Below are 20,512 nucleotides of genomic sequence, written 5' to 3' on the forward strand. Positions count from 1 at the left end.
ACAGCTCTGTGCATTGCACACTGCAGACCCCCACGCTCTACAAGCAGAGCTCCACCCACTCACCACTACAGATGGAGACAAGTACCCCATCACAGTTACAATCTTCAAAGTTGCCAGGCAATAGAGGATTTCCAGGCCAAGATGCTTACATATCACACTCACACTTAATAATCTCCCTCTTATCCTTACCAGTTTGGCCCCAATGCATTTCTGTTCCCAGTATTAATAAAAAACAACCCTTTACCCATATGTCAGCTGAGTCATGCCAGAAACATCCTTGATAGACACAATTACTAGAAAGAATAAGTATACTTTCCCAATGAAAATACTAAGAGAGGGTCTCCTACTCATATAATAATAATAATAATAATAAAATAAAAATAGAATGAAACATCCTTGAGGATGTGCATGGCAGTGTGACCTTAGCTAACACATTTTGTTGTTCTATATTTTCATTAATTTGTTAAGTTACTTGATCCACAGTAGGCCTATTTAGGACAACTGCAACTTATTTTTTGGATGCCCATATTTTGAGTGTTATCTATACAGAACTGCTGTTTGTTTTAAGTGGTAAATTTTGCCAATTCAACTTTATTTTTGCTTTTTTTGTGTATATTTGTTTTCTTGCCCGGGGGGGTTGTGAACCTTGATGTCCTGTATACCTCCAAAGCTCTTTTCTGTATTCTGTTTCTGTCAACTGGGTCGTCTTGTCTTCATAACCACAAAAGACAATGAATAATATCAAGTTTTGTGACTAACTTTTATTTTCCTCATTTTCTCCAATGATGCGCTGTCCTCGCTGATTAGATGAAATTATTTCTATTAACCCTCTTTTACTTTTACAGTACTTATCAGAAAAATACACTCTCTCTCTCCTCTCTCTGTCTATATATATATATACACACACACACACACACACACACACACACACACACACACACACACACACACACACACACACACCTTCTCTCATTGTTTGTTCTTTTGTTTTGTGGTTGATGTATTTCATTACAAGTTACAGCACAGTACTGTGCATCCCCTTTAAAAAAATGTGCAAAAATCATCCATGCAAAAACATGAAATGAAACAAGCCCTAGCAAGTCGGATGTCTACCTAGCCCTCTTCATCCATGCATCACTGCATCCTCCCCACCCGCTCCCAGCCAGGGTAACTATTCTCCAGCTCCACCCATCTTCCAAAATGACCTTTATCTGAATGAGTTCCTCTACAGACCCTCACTGCCCCTTCTCTCCCATGGTGCCCAGTCATCCAACCCCCTTCCCCACCTTGGAAACTTCTCCCGGCCTAAGCCACCCCCATAACCTTCCTTAGCCTGTTTATGAGTGTAAAGAGTGTTACCAACATTTTTCTGGTCTGGGAATCTCGGATAGTGTCCAGTTCTGTATATGTATAGTATATGTATATAGTGTATATATTTTTTATGAATGTACACCACTGTATCTCTTAGTTATTAATAATTCAGAAAATTTCCATTTGACCAGGGGTATAGCCACAGTATAGGAGTGACAGGAGATTTTTAGGGAGTGTCCTGCTTTCCCCTACTTAATGAAATACCAAGGAAAACACCTGGAAAAGATGATGACTGTTCCCTCCTACCCAAACCCAAACCTATCTCAAAAACTTTTGTATTTTCAAACTACTGGCAAAAGATTTTCTCTCATTAATCTACTGGCAAAAGATTTTCTCTCATTAATCTACAGGTATATGCACTCAGGTCGTCGCCTAAGTCATGCCTGCGGCAAATTTTTCTGCCATAAAAAGGGTAAGACGACAGAGGTCGTCAGCCAGTTTCTTGTGTCCGCCAAAGGTTATGCCCATCTGAAGCACTGAGCTGCGTGCCAAGCTAGGCACTCATTTCCTACACTTGGAGAGCTTTAACCTTTGAGCCAGATGTCTTCCCAAGATAGCTAAGGTCTACCTCACCTGGGTAACCTTCTATCCAAGCATCACAAAGAAGCAAAGTACAGTACATCCTGTGATCCAAGAGTTAGTTCTAAGCCAGTGTAACTTTTCTCTTAGTTGATCTCTCTCTCCCACAATTCATAATTTAATTCAATCCCTTCTCCTCTGACTTTGCAACAGTGTATTTATCAGTGCCAGGGTGTCCCCCTTTCCAGAAGTGCATAGAGTAACACCATTCCCTTGTTGGAGGTGACTAGAGTAATGCAATCCATTTTACTTGTGTATTAACTCGTTCTAAGCCAGATATTATAATAGTATTAGTCTCATTTGGAATTATTTCACTTCCAGGAGTGGTCAGTTTCATTTGCCAGGTAGACATTTTCTCCTGTTTCCTGATTTGCTAAGATTAGTCCACCCTACCAGGCTGATATAATTGTATTATTAATCGAACTTTAAAGACCTCTTATACATGGTCCATTTATGTACACACTGGAATTACTTAATGTACTAATTTCCAATTCAGTGATTTATTGTACATTCACATTTTAGTGAGATCTGTCACCTTTGATTTACCCTTGTGCTTGTAAATAAAGCAAGTGTTAAGAAGCCAATCTCACTTGGCGACCTACCAATTATCATTTGTTCTTTTATTTCTCTGGTTACGGTCTTTCTAGGGGTTTACCGCAAGGTCCTATTAATCACAGTAAACTCCAGCACCTCTCGTAGTATGTAATAATATATATATATATATAACATATATATATATATATATATATATATATATATATATATATATATATATATATATATATATATATATATATATATATATATATACAATATAATATATATCAGTCTATCAGTACACACACACACACACAATGCCCCTAATACTATTTGTAAGGGCTATCAGTCTGTCAAGATTTAGGCCCAGCACTAGGACCAAAGCTTTACATAGTTCTTTTGCCATACTCACCCACATCTACTAATTGAATTCTATGGGTGAGGAGGCATGTCAATCAACCTCACCCTCCTCCACATTCTAAGATTCCTTAAAACTTCAATCAAAGCTATGCTGGTTTCATCACTGAAACACCAGTCTTGATATTGCAAGATGAGAAAAATCAAGTTAGCTAAAAGATAGACACTCACAAGGTAATTTAGCTAGAGCAACTACAGATATCTGTGTAGTGACCATGAAATTTGCAGACACACTCTGATGCCTACCACTCACAATTGTTAAACAGCCTGAGGAGGTGCTGGAAGATAATGAAGAAAGAGCACTGTATTCACAGACCAAAATGTCTAAAAAAGAAAAATTTGCTAGCATCTGTGGGGGTATACTGTTAATCAAAAATAGATGTGCATTGCCCATCAACATGTATCAAATCAAAATCCAATCCTATTTTAAAAGGAATAACCAAATTACAAACTATCTCTAACTTACAATCTATCCGCCTTACATCCATCCATGATTAACTGATGATATCCCTAAGAAATATGAGACTGATTCCTTATAAAAACTACTTTGCAAGTGCAATGAATGAATTAATAAAGGAATAAAAGTGGAATAACAGAAATATGTACTTGAAAAGTGAATGTGACAAAAAAATTTGCACCCTTAACATAAGAAGGTATGGCATAATTAAAAAAGTCACACATACATTATCTGAAGTTCAAGGCTTATTTTTATTTCAACTTATATCTCATACTCCAGAACCATATTCAGCCAAAAGTCGAGAAATGGCCAATTTTTAATCAATTTGTTTTTTCCTAACATAACTTCCGGTGAAGCTGGAGAGTCCGGCCATTAAACTTTTGCAAGGCAGTTATGGTAACGGTTACCTATGGTAGGGGCGGAAGTACCATCCACCCAACCGGTATGAGTGCAGGTTTGTTTGTATGTTGGGAAAAATACAAATGAATTAAAATTTGTTATTTGTTTCTACGCGAATACAAACCCTCGGTCTTTACATATGGAGACTTACTATTGGAGGGAGGATTCCAAGTAATTCTCTGAACTGACTGGTAGTTCAGCTCACCTGGTATTTTCTTCCTGGTCATGGAAGAGCAAAAGAAGGATACCATACCTCTGGTCTGTTGAACATGTGGGATGTTCAACTGCCAGACTTCTGGGCACTTCGAATCAAAGGTATGAAAACCCTTGATTCATTAGGTGCGGACAAACCCACAACGTCGAAGACTATGCAGCTAAAATTAACCAACTGGCTTGCCCATAGTTAGTCCTTCTCTCTTCTTGCTAGAGAGAGGGTAGGAAATGCATCTGTTAATCCAAACAAAAATGGATTATAGACAGGATACTTGGTCAGCAGATCACCTGCATGCACGCCAGTCCAGCTTGTGATGGCTTGTTCAGTCTTCCTCTGTCCACTGGAAGAGGACGGAAAACAGGAGGAAGGTTGGAAGCCAGTCCCGCCCACACCTTCTCCCTGTAGCCGCACACCTTAGGCGAGATGTGACCTGTCCTTAAGAGCTGGGCCAAGGGCACTAACCCAAAAGGATAAGAATGTGAACTACACAGTTACATTCTATCCTAGTATGGTACCAGATCGATGGGTTCTTCCTGAATGCCATAGATCGATGGATGACTGTGGCCCCTAGGGATGTTGCCTCAAACAGAAGTACGTTCGGTTCGATGGCAAAAAGGAATCAAAAGCAAGATGGCACTTTTTCAATGAAGTCAAGGGATGGGACAGTTGATCTTGACTTCCTGTTCTCGCACAACCTCAAAAAGAGATTGATCATTTTCTTTCTTCTCTTGATTTCCTGTTGTTAGCTCTGTTCTACATATTTGAAGGTGATCAGTTAGATTGATCATTTTCCTTTGATGGTCCTATGGCACCAAAGACATTATGACTTCTGTGTTACCCCCATAGTCTAGTCCTTCAACCCAAAGCTAACAAACTGGCCATAGTCTAGTCCTTCAACCCAAAGCTAACGACCAGTTCGTTCATCATAGGACAACTCTTTTGGGTAGCTTACTGATGTCATCATAGGGGATCTCCTCATAAAATGTCTCCTCTGTTGACAATGCACATTCCATTGACAGTGCCAGGACAGCTCCTCTGTCAACAGTGCAAAGTCCATTGACAGTAGAGTACAGTACTTAGCATGTTTCTACACAGACCATCCTATCATAGGACATCCCCTGGGGTTATCCAATCATCTTCCCTGTATACAGTGCTGATGATTGGGGTTGCAGTAGCATGCTCAACACAGACATCAGTCAGACACATTCCAGGATGAGGGATGTATGTCAGACAAGTTCCTGTAACCATGCACACATACAGGAGTCCCACTTCTTTGGCAACGTGAAGTGACTGATCATGCCTGCTTTCCCTTAACAGTTTCTTCTACCAGATTGGTTTCAATACCAATAACGTGTATACAAGAAGAACTTCTATGTCCGTGGAATTTTGAACAGTGGTTCTGAGCTATGCTAAACAACTTTCACTTCCAGTATCGATGAAATCTGACATTTCAGGTCTGCGACAGTGGTAGTATTCGGGCAGAAAGAGGTACTTTCAGTACAGTGGCCAACAAGGAATCAAAAGAGAGATGGCACTTTTTCAATGAAATCAAGAGATAGGACAGTTGATCTTGACTTCCGATTCTCACTCAACCTCAAAAAGAGATTGATCATACTCTTTCTTCTCTCGATTTCCTGTTGTTGGCTCTGATCTGATCTGCTTATTCTACATATTTGAAGGTGATCACTTAGACTGTTCATTTTCCTTCGATGGTCCCATTGCACCAAAAACAGTATGACTTCTGTGCTACCCCCAAAGGTAACGACTAGTTCATTAGCTCTGAGCTGCCCAAGAAACGATGGCAAAGGGATCCTTCTTAAATACTAGTCTGATCTGCTTTGACATTACAGAATCCATAGTGAATGTTCAAAACATCAAGCTGAATTACAAAACACTAATATCGAAAACTCCTCTGATCACTCCGACTTTGTATCCCTCTTCTCCCTCTCTTTCTGCATTTATTTTGGTATTGGAACGGCAACATACATTCCCTACTCATATTTTTCTGACTCTCTTTTACTTATTTCCATTTTCAATCCTCTACCACAAATTTTTTCTTCTCAAAACTATCTGAATTTAACATTTGCTCAAAAATAAAACCTGTCTGACATTGTCCTAGTTTTGCCCACACAAGAAAACTCTGCCCCTCTGTGGGGTAAACATCAAGTGAACAAAACAAAAAGCAATATTTTAATTCTTTTCTGAACAGCTCATGCAAAAGAAAATGTCAAGATTTCAACAGAGCCAGTTCACAATGCCATTATATATATCATACAGCCAAGTCACGCATTATCTAATTAGTCTTTCATGGATATTTCTGATCATTCAAGTTCCTTGCCTATTTTCAACCCTGTGAGCAGAATGCTTCCATGTAAGCTTCCAGCCACATGGGTCTGTAAGATTAAAAGTGCCAAATGGGCAACCAAGAAAATGAAGTGAACCAAAAGGCCTCTGAAAAATAATACAGCACACATTTACCAATACGCAGACCCAGCAATAAAGTAGGTGGTTTGGTTAACACAGAGCTTTCCTTCTGAAAGGAAACCTCACCCACCAAGAAATGAAAGTAACTTCCATGTAAAGTATCTATATCTTGGCCTGCCATCTCTGAGTGTGTAAAGTAATTATCTATATCTTGGCCTGCCATCTTTGAGTGGGTATAATAGTACAGTATTAATACCAGTACATTAATAGAGCTGTTATTTTATGCATTACAATTTCTAACTCATACACGATGAATATGAATAAAGGCTTCCATGAAAATCTTCATTATATATTTCTTTACAATACTCTCTTGGCAAAGTATTCTAAAAATTAATGTTGAGACATGAAGCTCTTGTTTTGCTAACGCAGATGGAAAACTGAAAGTGGAAATTATCTAACTTCACTTACACAGTAAATTTTCTGGAGAAGGTGACTGGCAGATGTCTTAAATATGAATTATCTAAGCCACCAAGAAAAATATGACATCTTAAAACAACTTCAATATACTACTGAACACTACACTTGCTGCAAAGGAGGCCAATACTGATAGTTATACGCATGGGTCACAAAATACTGAAATAACAAGGAGAATGAGCTAGCTTTACATAGGTGTCAGTAATCTTAATATAAAAAGAACAATCTGCAAGTGACTAAAAGGTGTTTAAATTTCAATGGTTAAATAAACTATAAAATGTATTTGAAAACCATCAATAAAACACTGAACACAAAGCACTCCGTGACAAACTAGTTGGGAATGAGACCAGCGTTGAAAAATACAGTTCCATGCAATAATTAATGGGTACACCTGCATACAAGTGGTGAATGTGTGCACAGTAACAACAAAACAAGAATTCTCTAGTGTGCTAACCTCTCAATTAACAGCATATTACTGCTCAAAAACCTAGACGGAATTGAGGTCCATACCAAAGAAAAGCAATTCAAAATGTTATGGGAGGCGTAGCTGCCAACAGGTAATGTGTGTGTATGGAGCAGGCATACTAAAGAGAACCTTTCAATACCTTGCTAGCATCCAAGTATAACATCTTGCAGTGAAACAGTATTATACTTTATAGATTTCGTAACTAATTTAACACGATAGATATATGCTATTACTATTTTGTGATTCGTCTGATTTTTTATTCCTTTTTCCTGAACTTGAATTTTAATGTCTAAGGAGGAGTTAAACACCATTTGATACCTTTCACTCAATTATTTTAACTGTACTAAGTTTTAAAAGACTTTTACCATCTCTGCAAAGAATTAACTTTAATTGCTGATTCATAAGACGTGTTGATACCATCATTTACTACTTGGTGATTAATATGACATTTAAAACCTTTGTTTATACTTTCCTGCAGGCAGTCATAGATTTAGTGTTCTCTCCAGTGCTATGGGTGGCATTCGTACAAATTTAGCTTGTGTAAAATTGACTTGCATGTTTCTTTCTTTTGCAAAATGGTTCAGTTAGTTCTAATGATTTTGTTTTGTTTACAGGAAACATAATCCACTTTAAATAATTCTGAAAATGATTATGAATGGGTGATTACCAAAACAAGGACACGAGTCTCAAAGTTAACCAAGGCATTAAGATTGTGCAGTGAATGGAGTACCAGATAATGGAACTGAATCACAGCCAACTCTCTACAGTCTGGGTAATGGCCGTTGTTTATTTCACTGACTATATGCTGCCTGCAAGGTGACTAATATCTACTGTTGAATGGAATTCATTTTTTGTGTGACAAGCCATTAATGTGCCCACTGTGGTTATCATGTGTTCAAGCCAGTTAAACTGCGATGAGTATTCCTGCCTTAGAAAATGAAAGATCACATTCATTTAAAATGTGGTGTTTGGTGAGGTAAGAAACTGCTGAGCCAGTAACAAAGGAATGCAACATGGTTCTAAGTGAGGTATGTTTCAAGAGGAAGGTAGGAGGATCGATAAAACCAACTACAGAGCCACTTTTGATCCATAAGCAAAGAACAGATGCCTGAAACAATATCTAATTACTGTGTCAGGCATAACAAGAAGTGTTCTTGAAGACCAGTTACTACGGTATTGCAATCCACTGAAAAATTGGAAGAGTGCTCAAATAAAATAAAACCTTTTATTTGTAAGCTCACCCATAAAATATCACCTTACATGATGATAATCATGGCTGGTATATTCAAGGAATTTCCCGCCTACTCTTTTTCAGCTGCACTTTTTTTTTTTTAAATGATATAGTAATATGTTACCAAATAAAAGGATGCTGCTGTTATACTTCCAAGGATATCAGTATTTGTAACTACAGTGTTACCATTTTCCTCTAAGTGACAGTAGTCAACATAGGCCTAAGAAAGTATACTTATTAGCCTTTGTAACATTATAATTGTAATTTACATCAAATGCTATTTGCATAATGTTATGATTAAAAACTTTCCATGAATGTCATATAGTGAAATTATTTACTCTTTGCATATGTTGTAATTCATTTAACTTTATTCATTCTGGACCTTTAGGTAAAACATGTCTTGATACAAAATAATTACAGGTAGTCAATGGTTATCGGAGGGGTTCCGTTCCCGATGGTGTGATGATAACCAAAAATCGGTGATATCCGAAAATCAGCAATAACAGCACTTATTGGTGCCAGTAACCAGAGATCGGCACCGATAAGCGGAGATCGGTGCATATCGGCGCCAAAAATCCAGTTATCATCTCTAGACAAGCCCAGTAAAACCGGATTGCCGATAACCGAGGCCGCCAATTATTGGGGACTGCCTGTATGTGTATTCACTAGTGTAAATCATGAAAATCACCTGCATTTGGTCTATGGTAGATAGACATTTTACCAAACAAATTGCTTTCAGTCTCTCTCTCCCTCAGTATTTTTTTGTGAATGGACTGTGCATCGACCAGAAGCTTTCTTTTCTCTCTTGATCACAACGCCAGTTATTAGGAGGGTTAAGCGAGTCTCTTCTAGGACCCCGTCTACATATGGCTGTTTTGTTCTTGCTAAGCTGCCAAGCAATGTCGCTTATCAACACATTAGCCTCATGCTAGTTAATAACTAATATCAGAGAAGACACCATTGGTAAGAGGTGAGATTATGGAACCTGTCTTTTAGTGTTTTCAACACCTCTTATATAAGACATTTATCTTTTCATGTAAATTTGATAAAAATTACCGTATATTTCCGTGTGTAAGACGACATTTAAATCCTAAAATTCACCCATAAAAATTGGGAGTCATCTTGTACTACCTTCTAAAATCAAATCTTGAATTCTAAGTGATGTTCATCAGTAGGCTAGCCTTGGCCTCGGTGCAATAACCAACATACATGAAAAGATTCACATTATATTATTGGCATATCTTCATAATAAATAGCCTATTCGAGGAATAATTCCAAATCAATGAAATCAACTTTTACATACACGAGTCCAGCTAAGAAAATGTATACAATGAGTTATGGTTGCGTTCACAGCAACCTTTATCTTTTGGTAACCTTTCAGAAATTTCAGCGGTAGCGTAATTACGGTAGTAATAACATTTAGGATAACATAATATTCATTTTCCATTAAAAATTCATAATCATTTTCGTGGTAAATAACACACTTCAGTTATACGAACGATAATTATCGTACATTATCATGTTGTTAGGGGTTTTTTGTGATTGGCAATGAAACTCAAACAAAACAATGGTTTTCCTTTTACGCGACGTGTAGGAAAAACACAATTTAGAACCGGCTTTGTTATTTCATTTATTTTGAATTTCTAAGGATACAGTAAGTACCATAAAACAGCATCTGTAACATCATCTTTACATGACCAATATTTCGTAAGATGCCTGTTGTTGCAAAAGCTAGCCTATGCACAGATGGTTTTGTAATTTAGCAGCCGTCTTATACTTCAGATATGAGATAAATTCATGAAAATTTGCCATGATTTCTGACCTCGTCTTATCTAAAGGTTGTCTTGTACATGGAAATATACGGTAAATATATGATTAATTTTTGGCTTCAAACTTTAGTTTCCTTTTTGTTCCTTCCTCGTAATTATCGAAAGTGCATTTTTCAAAATGTTTCATAAACCTTTCTTGAAATGAATTTTTTTCTTGCCATTTTCTAATGTATCTGTAAAATTAACTATGATATTCTTATGAGAAACATCATTTCCATTTGTATAACACCAGAATACATTGTTTTTTGGTGATTAAAAACTACTGAGAGAGTGTTGCAGAACTTTTCTGGGTACGTATACAAGTGAGACCATCCCTAACCAGATCTTGGTTCCTTGCGATCATTAGAGGATAACCTGTTCGGTCATCTGTCACAAGCTCTATACCTGCATGGACTCTAAAAGTGCTTTTAACATCTGCCCTCCAAGATATAGTGTATGCTACTTGCTTTGCATAGCATCAAGTATCATAATAATCTGCTGAGGCGTTACATTACTGTATCACAACAGCCAGTACCAAAAGGCTTTCATTCCCTCTACTGTAAAGTTGTGACGGTCTCCCAGGCAGTATTACTGATAGTAAAACTCTACACTTTAAGAGAAACTATACTACTAATCTGATGTGCCATGATCCTAAAATCATGCATAATTTATAAACTTCATTCGGTCATCTCAGTCATCAACAGCCAATTTACTGACTTACCATTAACAGAGGAATGTGACAGCTGTCTACAATCTTTTTGGAACTAATCATTACTTATGCTACTATCTTCAGTAACGAATAATAATTATGCTGCTTTTTGATTACTGTTCAACAGATCAATCAATCGTCAACCACATTTGTCTATGCTGGCCCACTCGCAGCCTTAGTCATTTCAAAAAGCCAATATCCAGATTTCCCCACTTGTTGAAACCTAATCTACAATAATGAACGACATCAAAAGACATAATGGAGACTAACAAGATCAGTGCCATATATGACTGGTTTCTTCCTACCCAAGGCCACTAACACTCTGCCTGACGTAAAATCCAATACAGGCAGTCCCTGGGTTACGACGGGTCCGGCTTACGACGTTCCGAGGTTACGACGCTTTTCAAATATATTCATCAGAAATTATTTCCCGGTTCACAAGTTCCGGGGTTACGACGCCAGTCTGACAGAAGAAATATGGCTCCAAAATGGCAGAATAATCAAAATTTAGAGCTTTTTTTGATGAAAAACTCAATAAAAATGCAGTTTACGTCATTTTCAAAACACCCAAGCATTAAAAGTAAGGTTTTCTCAGGATTTTTGACGATTTTCAATGATTTTTTGGTTTATGGCGATTTTCGGCTTACAACGCGGCGTGGGAACGGAACCCCCGTCGTAAACCAGGGACTGCCTGTACCTACAATGATCCACAGCCAAACACAGAGCAAAGAACTCCAAAGATTAGTCAAACAACAAACCGGTGTAGTCTTTCCGTGTAAACTTTCCTCCAAGATATACAGTAAAAGTGCCTTTTGTGCTTCCCCAAGCCCTCCACTGTTGCTCTCTAAATGACAATTCAAATACCAATTCAGACAATTTCACCCAACCTAGTAATAATATCTATGTTAAAAGTTTTGATGAGCAGCTAGCAAACTAAACTGCTCCTTTAACTTGGGCTGCAAGCTATGCCTTTGAATAGCACTTTGTTCAGAACTTTTTCAACATCCTATTTGTTACCAGTTTCTAGAAAACATTTTCAGGGTAAGGACACAACAATAATCTGATGGAATGGCACCAGGAGAGAATCTATTCAAGTTAGGTTTAGCAAATTCTCCGGCTACAACAATGTTTTGGAGATATCTTACCTCCCTACTTCAATGATTTATTTTTTCTTTTTCCACAGGATCCTTTTTTGGCCTATCTCTGTACTGGCTCAGTGCGTTGAGAGTATAATATACACAATGCAATAATTCTCTTGGCTAGACATACTACTGATGCAAGTTTCCCATATAAAGTGAGCAAATATTTCAACACATTTTTTGTGCCCCGTCTGTTAAAGCCGTGGTATGGATAACATGTTAAACAAATTGCAAGATGCACAACATATGCTATTAAGGCAAAAGATGTTGAACTAAAAAACCTAAGCAAGCAATTAATTCATTCCATGGAATACATGTTAGCTAATTTACATAAAATGAAAAATGAATTACAGATCAACCCCTGGTGAAAAAATGGCAAAGTCCAATCACATAATACTACTTGGGAGAATAGAGGCACTATATTGTTCACTCTTCAAAACTGTTGAAGTTAAGACTCTTGTTTTATTCTGGGAGCAAATAGTTTTCCATACTACTAAAATAACCAAGTGTGGCTAGTATTTTAAAATGAAAACGTGACAATGTAGACTGTGCTTACTCCTAGTATAAAGATAAAGAATAAATCATCGTTTACTTGCCAAGAAACTGGAAGTCAAAAACATAATTACATACGAAGTCTAAGTACAAGAAATATCTTAATCTTGGTTCTGATCATATGAAAAACAAAAACGAAAAATTAGACTCCAACATACCTTAGAGGAAAGTAAAGGAGAGTAGATAGCAAAAGCCTGATTCACTTTTGTACACTTACTGAAAACTGCAACAATGTTAATCTTTTTTAAAAATCAGATTCAGTGCTGTTCTTTTATGTCAGGTCATTTAAGAATGGAGCAAAATCTTACTTCCTAATATAGCATCTACATCCCGCAAAGGCCTTAGATAGTACAGGCCGTCTCACTATTAATATATGAATTCTAACACATCAATGTATTTTCACAAAGCACCATACTAGGAAACCATGACGACAAACCATGCAAGGCAGGTGTATCACACATATAAGTACGACAAAGGACGGAGACTGGAAGTCATCAACAGTCAAAATATGTATTTGTAACCAGTCAAAGAGATACTTTATGATATAATGAATTATATCTACATATAATGAATTGTATCTACAACTAATTACCCTATATTCTTTCATTGCAATAATTCACTTAAGAAACCTGCAAAAAGCATACTTGTCGGGTATGCAGTTCTGACTGTTTGATTAACATACCTATATTGAGCTTAAAACATTTCTAGACAAACTCAGAGTTCCGTTATAGGGCCCACAATTGTAACACCGGGAATGTTACGAGGGTCACACTCGGTAACATCACTTGAGCCCTGTTGCCTATGATGTGGGGAAACATGACTTGGTAAAGCTGAATAGCTTGAGGTACTGGGACTGATGGGAACCGATTTTTCTGAGCCGGACTGGGATAAATTGGAATGAACAAAACTTGAATGATGGACATGATGAGAACTAAGGGCTGAGCCTGGGCTAGTTTCATGTTGCAATATGCTACTGGAATGGAGAACTGTAGGAGAGTGAACTGAATTAGGGACATCCCCTCTCCTCCACGATGAGGCCGAAGCAGTTTCAACGCTTTCTAAAGATGACAGACTATCCTTTGGTTCACCTTCAGAAGAGGTAGATGCGGGGAGGTGGGGCTGAGGCTGTGCTGAACTGGGAGGACAATCTGAGTTTGATCTGTGAAGAGTCAAATCTACTAAAGTTAATTTGGTACCTTCTTGACGCCCTGTGGTTTCCAAAGAACTAAGGCCGTTCACTTTCTTTCGAAGAACATTAACCAAACGTTCCAAACGAGCGCACTGATCGTGCAACTGCCAACGTGATGCTTCACTTTCTCGAAGCTGAGAACACAAGCCTTCCATGTATTCTGCCGACACACGACTAATACCTGCAATTGAAAAAACATTAACTTCCTACTTATTAATGTAGTACATTCGAAAAACATTAAAATTTAATATCATAAAAACAACACACTTGTCATTACAGTAATAACTTAAAAGTAAGAATTCAAAATTCATAAAGACAGAGTAACCCAAAAAAATAAAAAAAATATGGAGAAACTATCAATGGTAACTGCCTTCTGAAAACCAAGAAGTAATGTCATCATTGTAATGCTATTACATAATGAGTACATAATGTGTGAATGAGTTGCAAATGACCTATAAACAGGCAAATCGTTCTTTATAAAAAAATTGGTCGATGACATTTTACTAAAAGCCCATTTCACTAAAGGTGATAAGTTTGGTCACTATTACTCTTCTGCCAAGGATAATAGTTTCCATTCACCAACAACCAGCACATTTGATAATGATATATATTTGATACCTGCACTACAGAAAAAAACCTGTTATCAAATGTTAATCCAAAGAATTTGTGGTCTCACACATTAGGTGTTCATTATTCCTTGATGTATACCTTAAGGTATGGATGAATGTCTCATCTACTCATATAGTAACTACATTGAGCTTAAAGTTGTACATTTCTGACTAATGTATAATTCTGTTAACTGTGAGTTGTAGGCATCAATCTGTTAGTCTTATATGATGCATCATAAGACGGAGAGGGTCATCACTAAATACAATACACATCTAAGTCTTCAAGAATAAAAAAGAGGGTACAATAACACTTGAAATTATATCATGAAGAATTTCTTTTTGATAACTTATAGTAAATAATGTTGACACCAAATCTTTTGCACTTCAAAAATGTTTTCACAAAAAGTGACAATTCTCCTTTTAATTCATAGTCATAAGGGTCTTTTAAAATGCCATGGCCCTCTGAGACGTAATAATGTGCCATCTTAATGTGAAAAAGTGACGTTTTCATGCAAAAAAAAAAATCACTTGATGAGGACTCCATGCAAAATGTAGAACAAATGCCTGATGACATACTATGCTGGCTTTTGGATTTAGCAAAATACAGTATTCTCAATCATTTCCAAATATATGGGGAAGAAGTGCTTTTTTACTAGTCTGAATATTTAAAATTTTATAACATAGCCACTGTTCGTCCTCAAAGGAGTTACTCTTACGGTACCACCAGGGCTCCATAAGACAAACCAACCAATATAAAAGAATTCTCTCATAGCTGATCTTGGCCAGAATAGTGGCTTTCATCTGACACAGTGATTGAGTACAAAAGGACTCATGGCAAGTGGGTTCTTTCCTTTGCACAATTACCAGATGCAACACACTTCAACCCAGAGTTTCATGTTCATGTCGATGATTTGGTGAAATTCATGGATATTGTTAGAGGAAAGTTAAGGGCTTAGTCTTAAGCCCCTGTAAAAGTTCCTTAATACTGTAATTAGGAATAACTGTTATATACCAATAGCCAGTTGTACATCCTCCAAGGTATGGATTTTGGATTAAGCTACTAGGCTATTTCATGGATTGAGATTTTGCTGTCAACTCTGACTAGTTTTTAAAATTTTATTAACTTAAGAGTTTTATTACTGAAAATCGTTAGTCAATGGTTTTTTTTATTATAGATGATTTTCATTTTCATAATAGAATGGAATATTTAATTTTCAGCCTAACTTCTTGGTCAAGAAATGACAATCGCGACTTGCAGTTTTCCCTTATTTGTTTCACTTACAGCCAGCTTAGTTTTAAACTAAGTATCCCGTGTTTCTTTTCATAACTGATTTGGAAACATTTTAAGTGAATAATGTACTGCAGAAATTTCCAGTTATCTTTAATGTCAGTTTTTTCGTGTGTGTGTGTGTGTGTTGTAGGGGAATGGAAAATGTGTACATGAAAATATAGTCATTATGTATTGCCACACCAGATAGTGATGTCACAACTTTAAATAATCTGTAAAGTTCAGCTCCTCAGTGGGATGTAGCAAATGCTCTACAGTACTGGACAATGATATCAAACAAACAGTTCACTGATATACAGTATTACTTAACAACAAAAAAAGAAACTTATAACACAAAAACCTGCTTCTACTGCAATATAACAATTATTTCAGATATTCCCCATCTACTCGAGAGTTTAGGAGCTGATGTAACATTCAGGAGCAATAAAACAATGAAACAGACTTGTAAAGAACTCGCCTGATAATACTAAATGATAAGTACACCAAACTCCTTCAACGCCTTCAACCGAAGGGCCATACCCCGGAATAACCCCGACCGCCTCATCTTAGTCCGCCCAGTGTTGGACTACATTCGTGAACGGTGCCAGTTTCTTGTGGTTCCTTCCAAGAACCCTTCTTTGGATGAGGGGATGATGCCATACAAAGGGCGTCTAAGTATAAAAGTGTACAACCCCAAGAAGCCAAAGAAATATGGTGTGAAGTTATTTTTTATTACGGAGTCCAACACTGGATACGTCGTGGACTTCTCAGTGTATTCTGGGTCTTCTCCACGCTGCATGACACTGTCTTCGGTCTTGTGGATCGTTTCAGTAACCAGGGATACCACCTGTTTACGGATAATTATTATAACTCGGTATCCCTGGCCCAGGAACTGCATGAAGCAGGCGTGCACATCAGTGGTACCCTTCGGTTGGTGCGTGGGGCCCCGAATGTCCTCAAGAGGTTCGCTAGCCAGCTGCAACATCTGGCAAGAGGAGAGAGAGAGTAGCGGCAGAAGGGAGATGTCTTCGTCATCTGTTGGAAGGGGGTCCGACTCGTGCCCATGATTACAACGAGTCATGAGCCCATCCAAGAAGAGATCATTCAGCGGAAGAAGACACGTTGGCAGGGCCGAGTTATGTATGAGGAGTTTCGTGTCCAACGGCCTACTGTCATCGGGCACTACAACAGGCACATGGGAGGAGTTGATCTCTTTGATCAACTCATCCATATTATCCCTTCGCCAGGAGAACCAGGAGGTGGACACAGAAGCTCCTCAAATACCTCCTTCAGTTGGCCCTTCAGAATGCCTACATCCTCTACTGTGGGTACAATTCGGACGCCCGGAGGTTGTCCCACATCCAGTTTCTCGAGGTGGCTGGGAATGCCCTCATAAACTTTAATCCAGAGGAGTGGCCTTCCAACACCACCCCCCTGCCCCGAGCTCCAGATCTGCCCCGAGAGGATAGGGCAGATGTCGCTAGGAGGGCCAACCTCGGTCTTCCTGCTCCTGCCGACGCCGCCCCTGCTGCCACTGCCCTTGATGATGCCGCCCTCCCTCACATTCCAATGTCCCGTCGGGTAGTGGACCCTGTGTGTCGGCTGCAGGCAGGGGATCACACACTGGAGCTCCTAGAAGGGCGCAAGCAGAAACGGTGCCAGGTGTGCCATACGAATGACAGAAGAAGAGACACCCGGTACGTCTGTCACACCTGCAAGGTAGCACTTTGCAGGTTCAGGGAGTGTGACCGTAAGTACCACACTGCGGTCATATATTGGAGTGCACCTACCCGAGTGACACAGGAGGGCGCAGCGGACCGCTGAAGGGCGGCCCATCCGCAGTAAGGGAGCGTGTCTTCCTCCTCCACCTGTGCCTCGTCATGTCGAGAGTAAAAAAATGCAAGACTTCAATGGAGGAGGGAGAAAACAAGAACAGAACGAAGAGTCAGGATTACAAGTGAGTATTCTGCATTGATTTTATACTTAGTTTTATATTTATTACAAGTTTTTATATATCTGTATTTATTGTTGTTTTGTATATTATTTCGTTTTATGCAAAAAAAAAAGTTTTTCACCTGCATTCCTTTTATTTATGTATTCGTACCAAAAGTAAAAAAATATATTATATATATGTGTATGTATGAATGTGTATATATATATATATATATATATATATATATATATATATATATATATATATATATATATATATATATATATATATATATATATATATATATATATATCTATTTGGGTCTTTTTTGGTAAGCAAAAAATCTAACATTCTAGTGATATTCAATCATTTACCTTCATTTTGCAACAAACAGAAAGTCTCTAGCACAATATTCCGATTTATGGTGAATTTTTGAAAAAAACTTTTTCCTTCCCTCCCCACGCGGGAACTCTGCTGAAAATCCTAGCATTTCTTGAGTCACCTTGTAATTTTCGCACCATTTTATATTAGGCGTTACATAAAGTGTTATACATCAAAATGTGCGCAATTTCATGTAGAATACAGCAAAAAATAACTCATGGTTGTAGCTTTTATCAGTTTTGAAATATTTTCATATAAATCATGATGTGACAAAATTTGAACCTTTGGTCAACTTTGACTCAACCGAAATGGTCGAAAAACGAAATTGTAAGCTAAAACTCTTACATTCTAGTAACATTCAATCATTTACCTTCATTTTGCAACAAACGGGAAGTCTCTAGCACAATATTCCGATTTATGGTGAATTTTTTTAAAAACTTTTTCTCTCCCTCCGCGCGCGGGAACTCCGCTGAAAATCTCAGCATTTCTTGAGTCACTTTGTCATAATTTTTGCGCCCTTTTATATTAGGCATTACATAATGCGTTATACATCAAAATGTGTGCAATTTCTTGTAGAATACAACAAAAAATAAATCATGGTTGTAGCTTTTACCAGTTTTGAAATATTTTCATATAAATCACAATAAATAGAAAAAATTCGAACTTCAGTCAACTTTAACTTGACCGAAATGGTAAAAAAATGCAATTGTAAGTTAAAACACTTACAACCTAGTAATATTCAATCAATTACCTTCATTTTGCAACAAACGGGAAGTCTCTAGCACAATATTTCGATTTATGGTGAATTTTTGAAAAAAAACTTTTTTTTATGTCCGCGTGTTATGAATTCATGCATCATTTTGTGATATTATTTTCTCTGTGTTGCTTTGATCGTTTTACAATCTGTTATATACCAAAATCATTGCAATTTAGTGTACAATATAATGAAAAAAAAAAATAACTCATTAGCTTTAACCATTTTGCTCACAGCGCAATTTGTATACAATTATATATGAAATTTTTTTTCACGCTGTCATATATTCCAATACCTATATATGATGATATTTTTTTTTCATTTCTGATGGCTGCATACTAAACTTCAGCCAATGACAAAAAAAGGAGCCACAAATGAACTCTTAATGTTGAGAACTAAGCGTGCTGTGATTTTTTGAAAAAAACTTTTTTTCCGCTTCGGCGCTAACTCCCGAACACCGCCGGCATACGACAGACACTTCTGTAAATAGAGGCTCGGCGTTTAAGGGATAATTTAACTCAAGAATTAATGAAATGTTGTGTTGTTTTCAAGTAGTAGTAAATTTTTACAGAATGTTAATTTCTGTTTAAATTTTGAATTTAAAAAATAAATTTTTGTATTTAATGTTTTTAGAAACAGGGTTTCATTTGTTGACCACCAGTGAATAGGATTCGTTGTGTGCATAAGGCAAGGTGATAAACATGTTTTATTCCTTTAGTTTTGCTAAAGTGAACTAAGACCAGGGAACCAGTTAAAGTTGTTTGATAAGAGTGATGCCCTTTGCTCTAGTATATTTCTTGTTTAATTGTTGATGCCTCACACTTGTTTTGATAAACTTAGTTTGATTTTTCATGTGATTAATAAGCTTTTAAGGGATCACTGTTACCCTTAGAGTACTCAGTCGTAATTTTCACTGTTATGAGAGTTCAGGTATCTGGCTGAGGTGAGGTAAATTTTTTAATTGTGATTAGTTGTGTAATAACCAGGTACTTGGTAAACTTTGTGACAATACACATATGTATAACATATTATATATATATATATATATATATATATATATATATATATATATATATATATATATATATATATATATATATATATATATATTCACAGTGGACCCCCATGATAACATGGTTCAGCATTCACGGATTTAATCGCGGATTTTTCAGTTGAACATATCTCCAGATATATCCCAGATTATTCATTATTTTGGGGATTTTTTTGTAGAGCAATATTCACTAATTACTGTATTTTTATGTTATTTTTGTGACTAAATACAATTTTACGATAAAAAATGATTTACTAATTTTCCAATATTAATAATGTAAACACAGTGAAATATCATTAAAAATTTTTTTCAATGTATATTTAAATATTTAGGTACAGTACTTAACTGTACTTGTGAACTCCCAATGTTTCCCCAATCTACTGTAAAAAGATAATGGGATGGCTTGAATACTGTATGAGAGAAAATGGCTATGCCTGAATTTAGGGGGAACTTGATTAGTTTTCACACATAGCTGTAAGCCATATTTTTACGAGTAATGTTGTAAGATGACTTTGAAATATTAAAGTTTTTAGGATGATAGTTTAAGGCGTA

General features: G+C 37.0%; 1 protein-coding gene across 1 annotated transcript in view; it reads right to left on the reverse strand.

The window, feature by feature from the left end:
• Window positions 1–10,473: 10,473 nt before the first annotated feature.
• LOC136835503 (uncharacterized) overlaps window positions 10,474–20,512 on the reverse strand; it is a 91,511-nt gene continuing 81,472 nt past the window's right edge. The window contains exon 7 of the mRNA XM_067099089.1: window positions 10,474–14,147. Within this exon, the coding sequence (XP_066955190.1) occupies window positions 13,492–14,147 (656 nt within the window). The 3' untranslated portion in view covers window positions 10,474–13,491. The remainder of the gene's footprint in view (window positions 14,148–20,512) is intronic.

This window comes from Macrobrachium rosenbergii, chromosome 55 (assembly GCF_040412425.1).
Source record: "Macrobrachium rosenbergii isolate ZJJX-2024 chromosome 55, ASM4041242v1, whole genome shotgun sequence".
Taxonomy (NCBI): Eukaryota; Metazoa; Arthropoda; class Malacostraca; order Decapoda; family Palaemonidae; genus Macrobrachium; species Macrobrachium rosenbergii.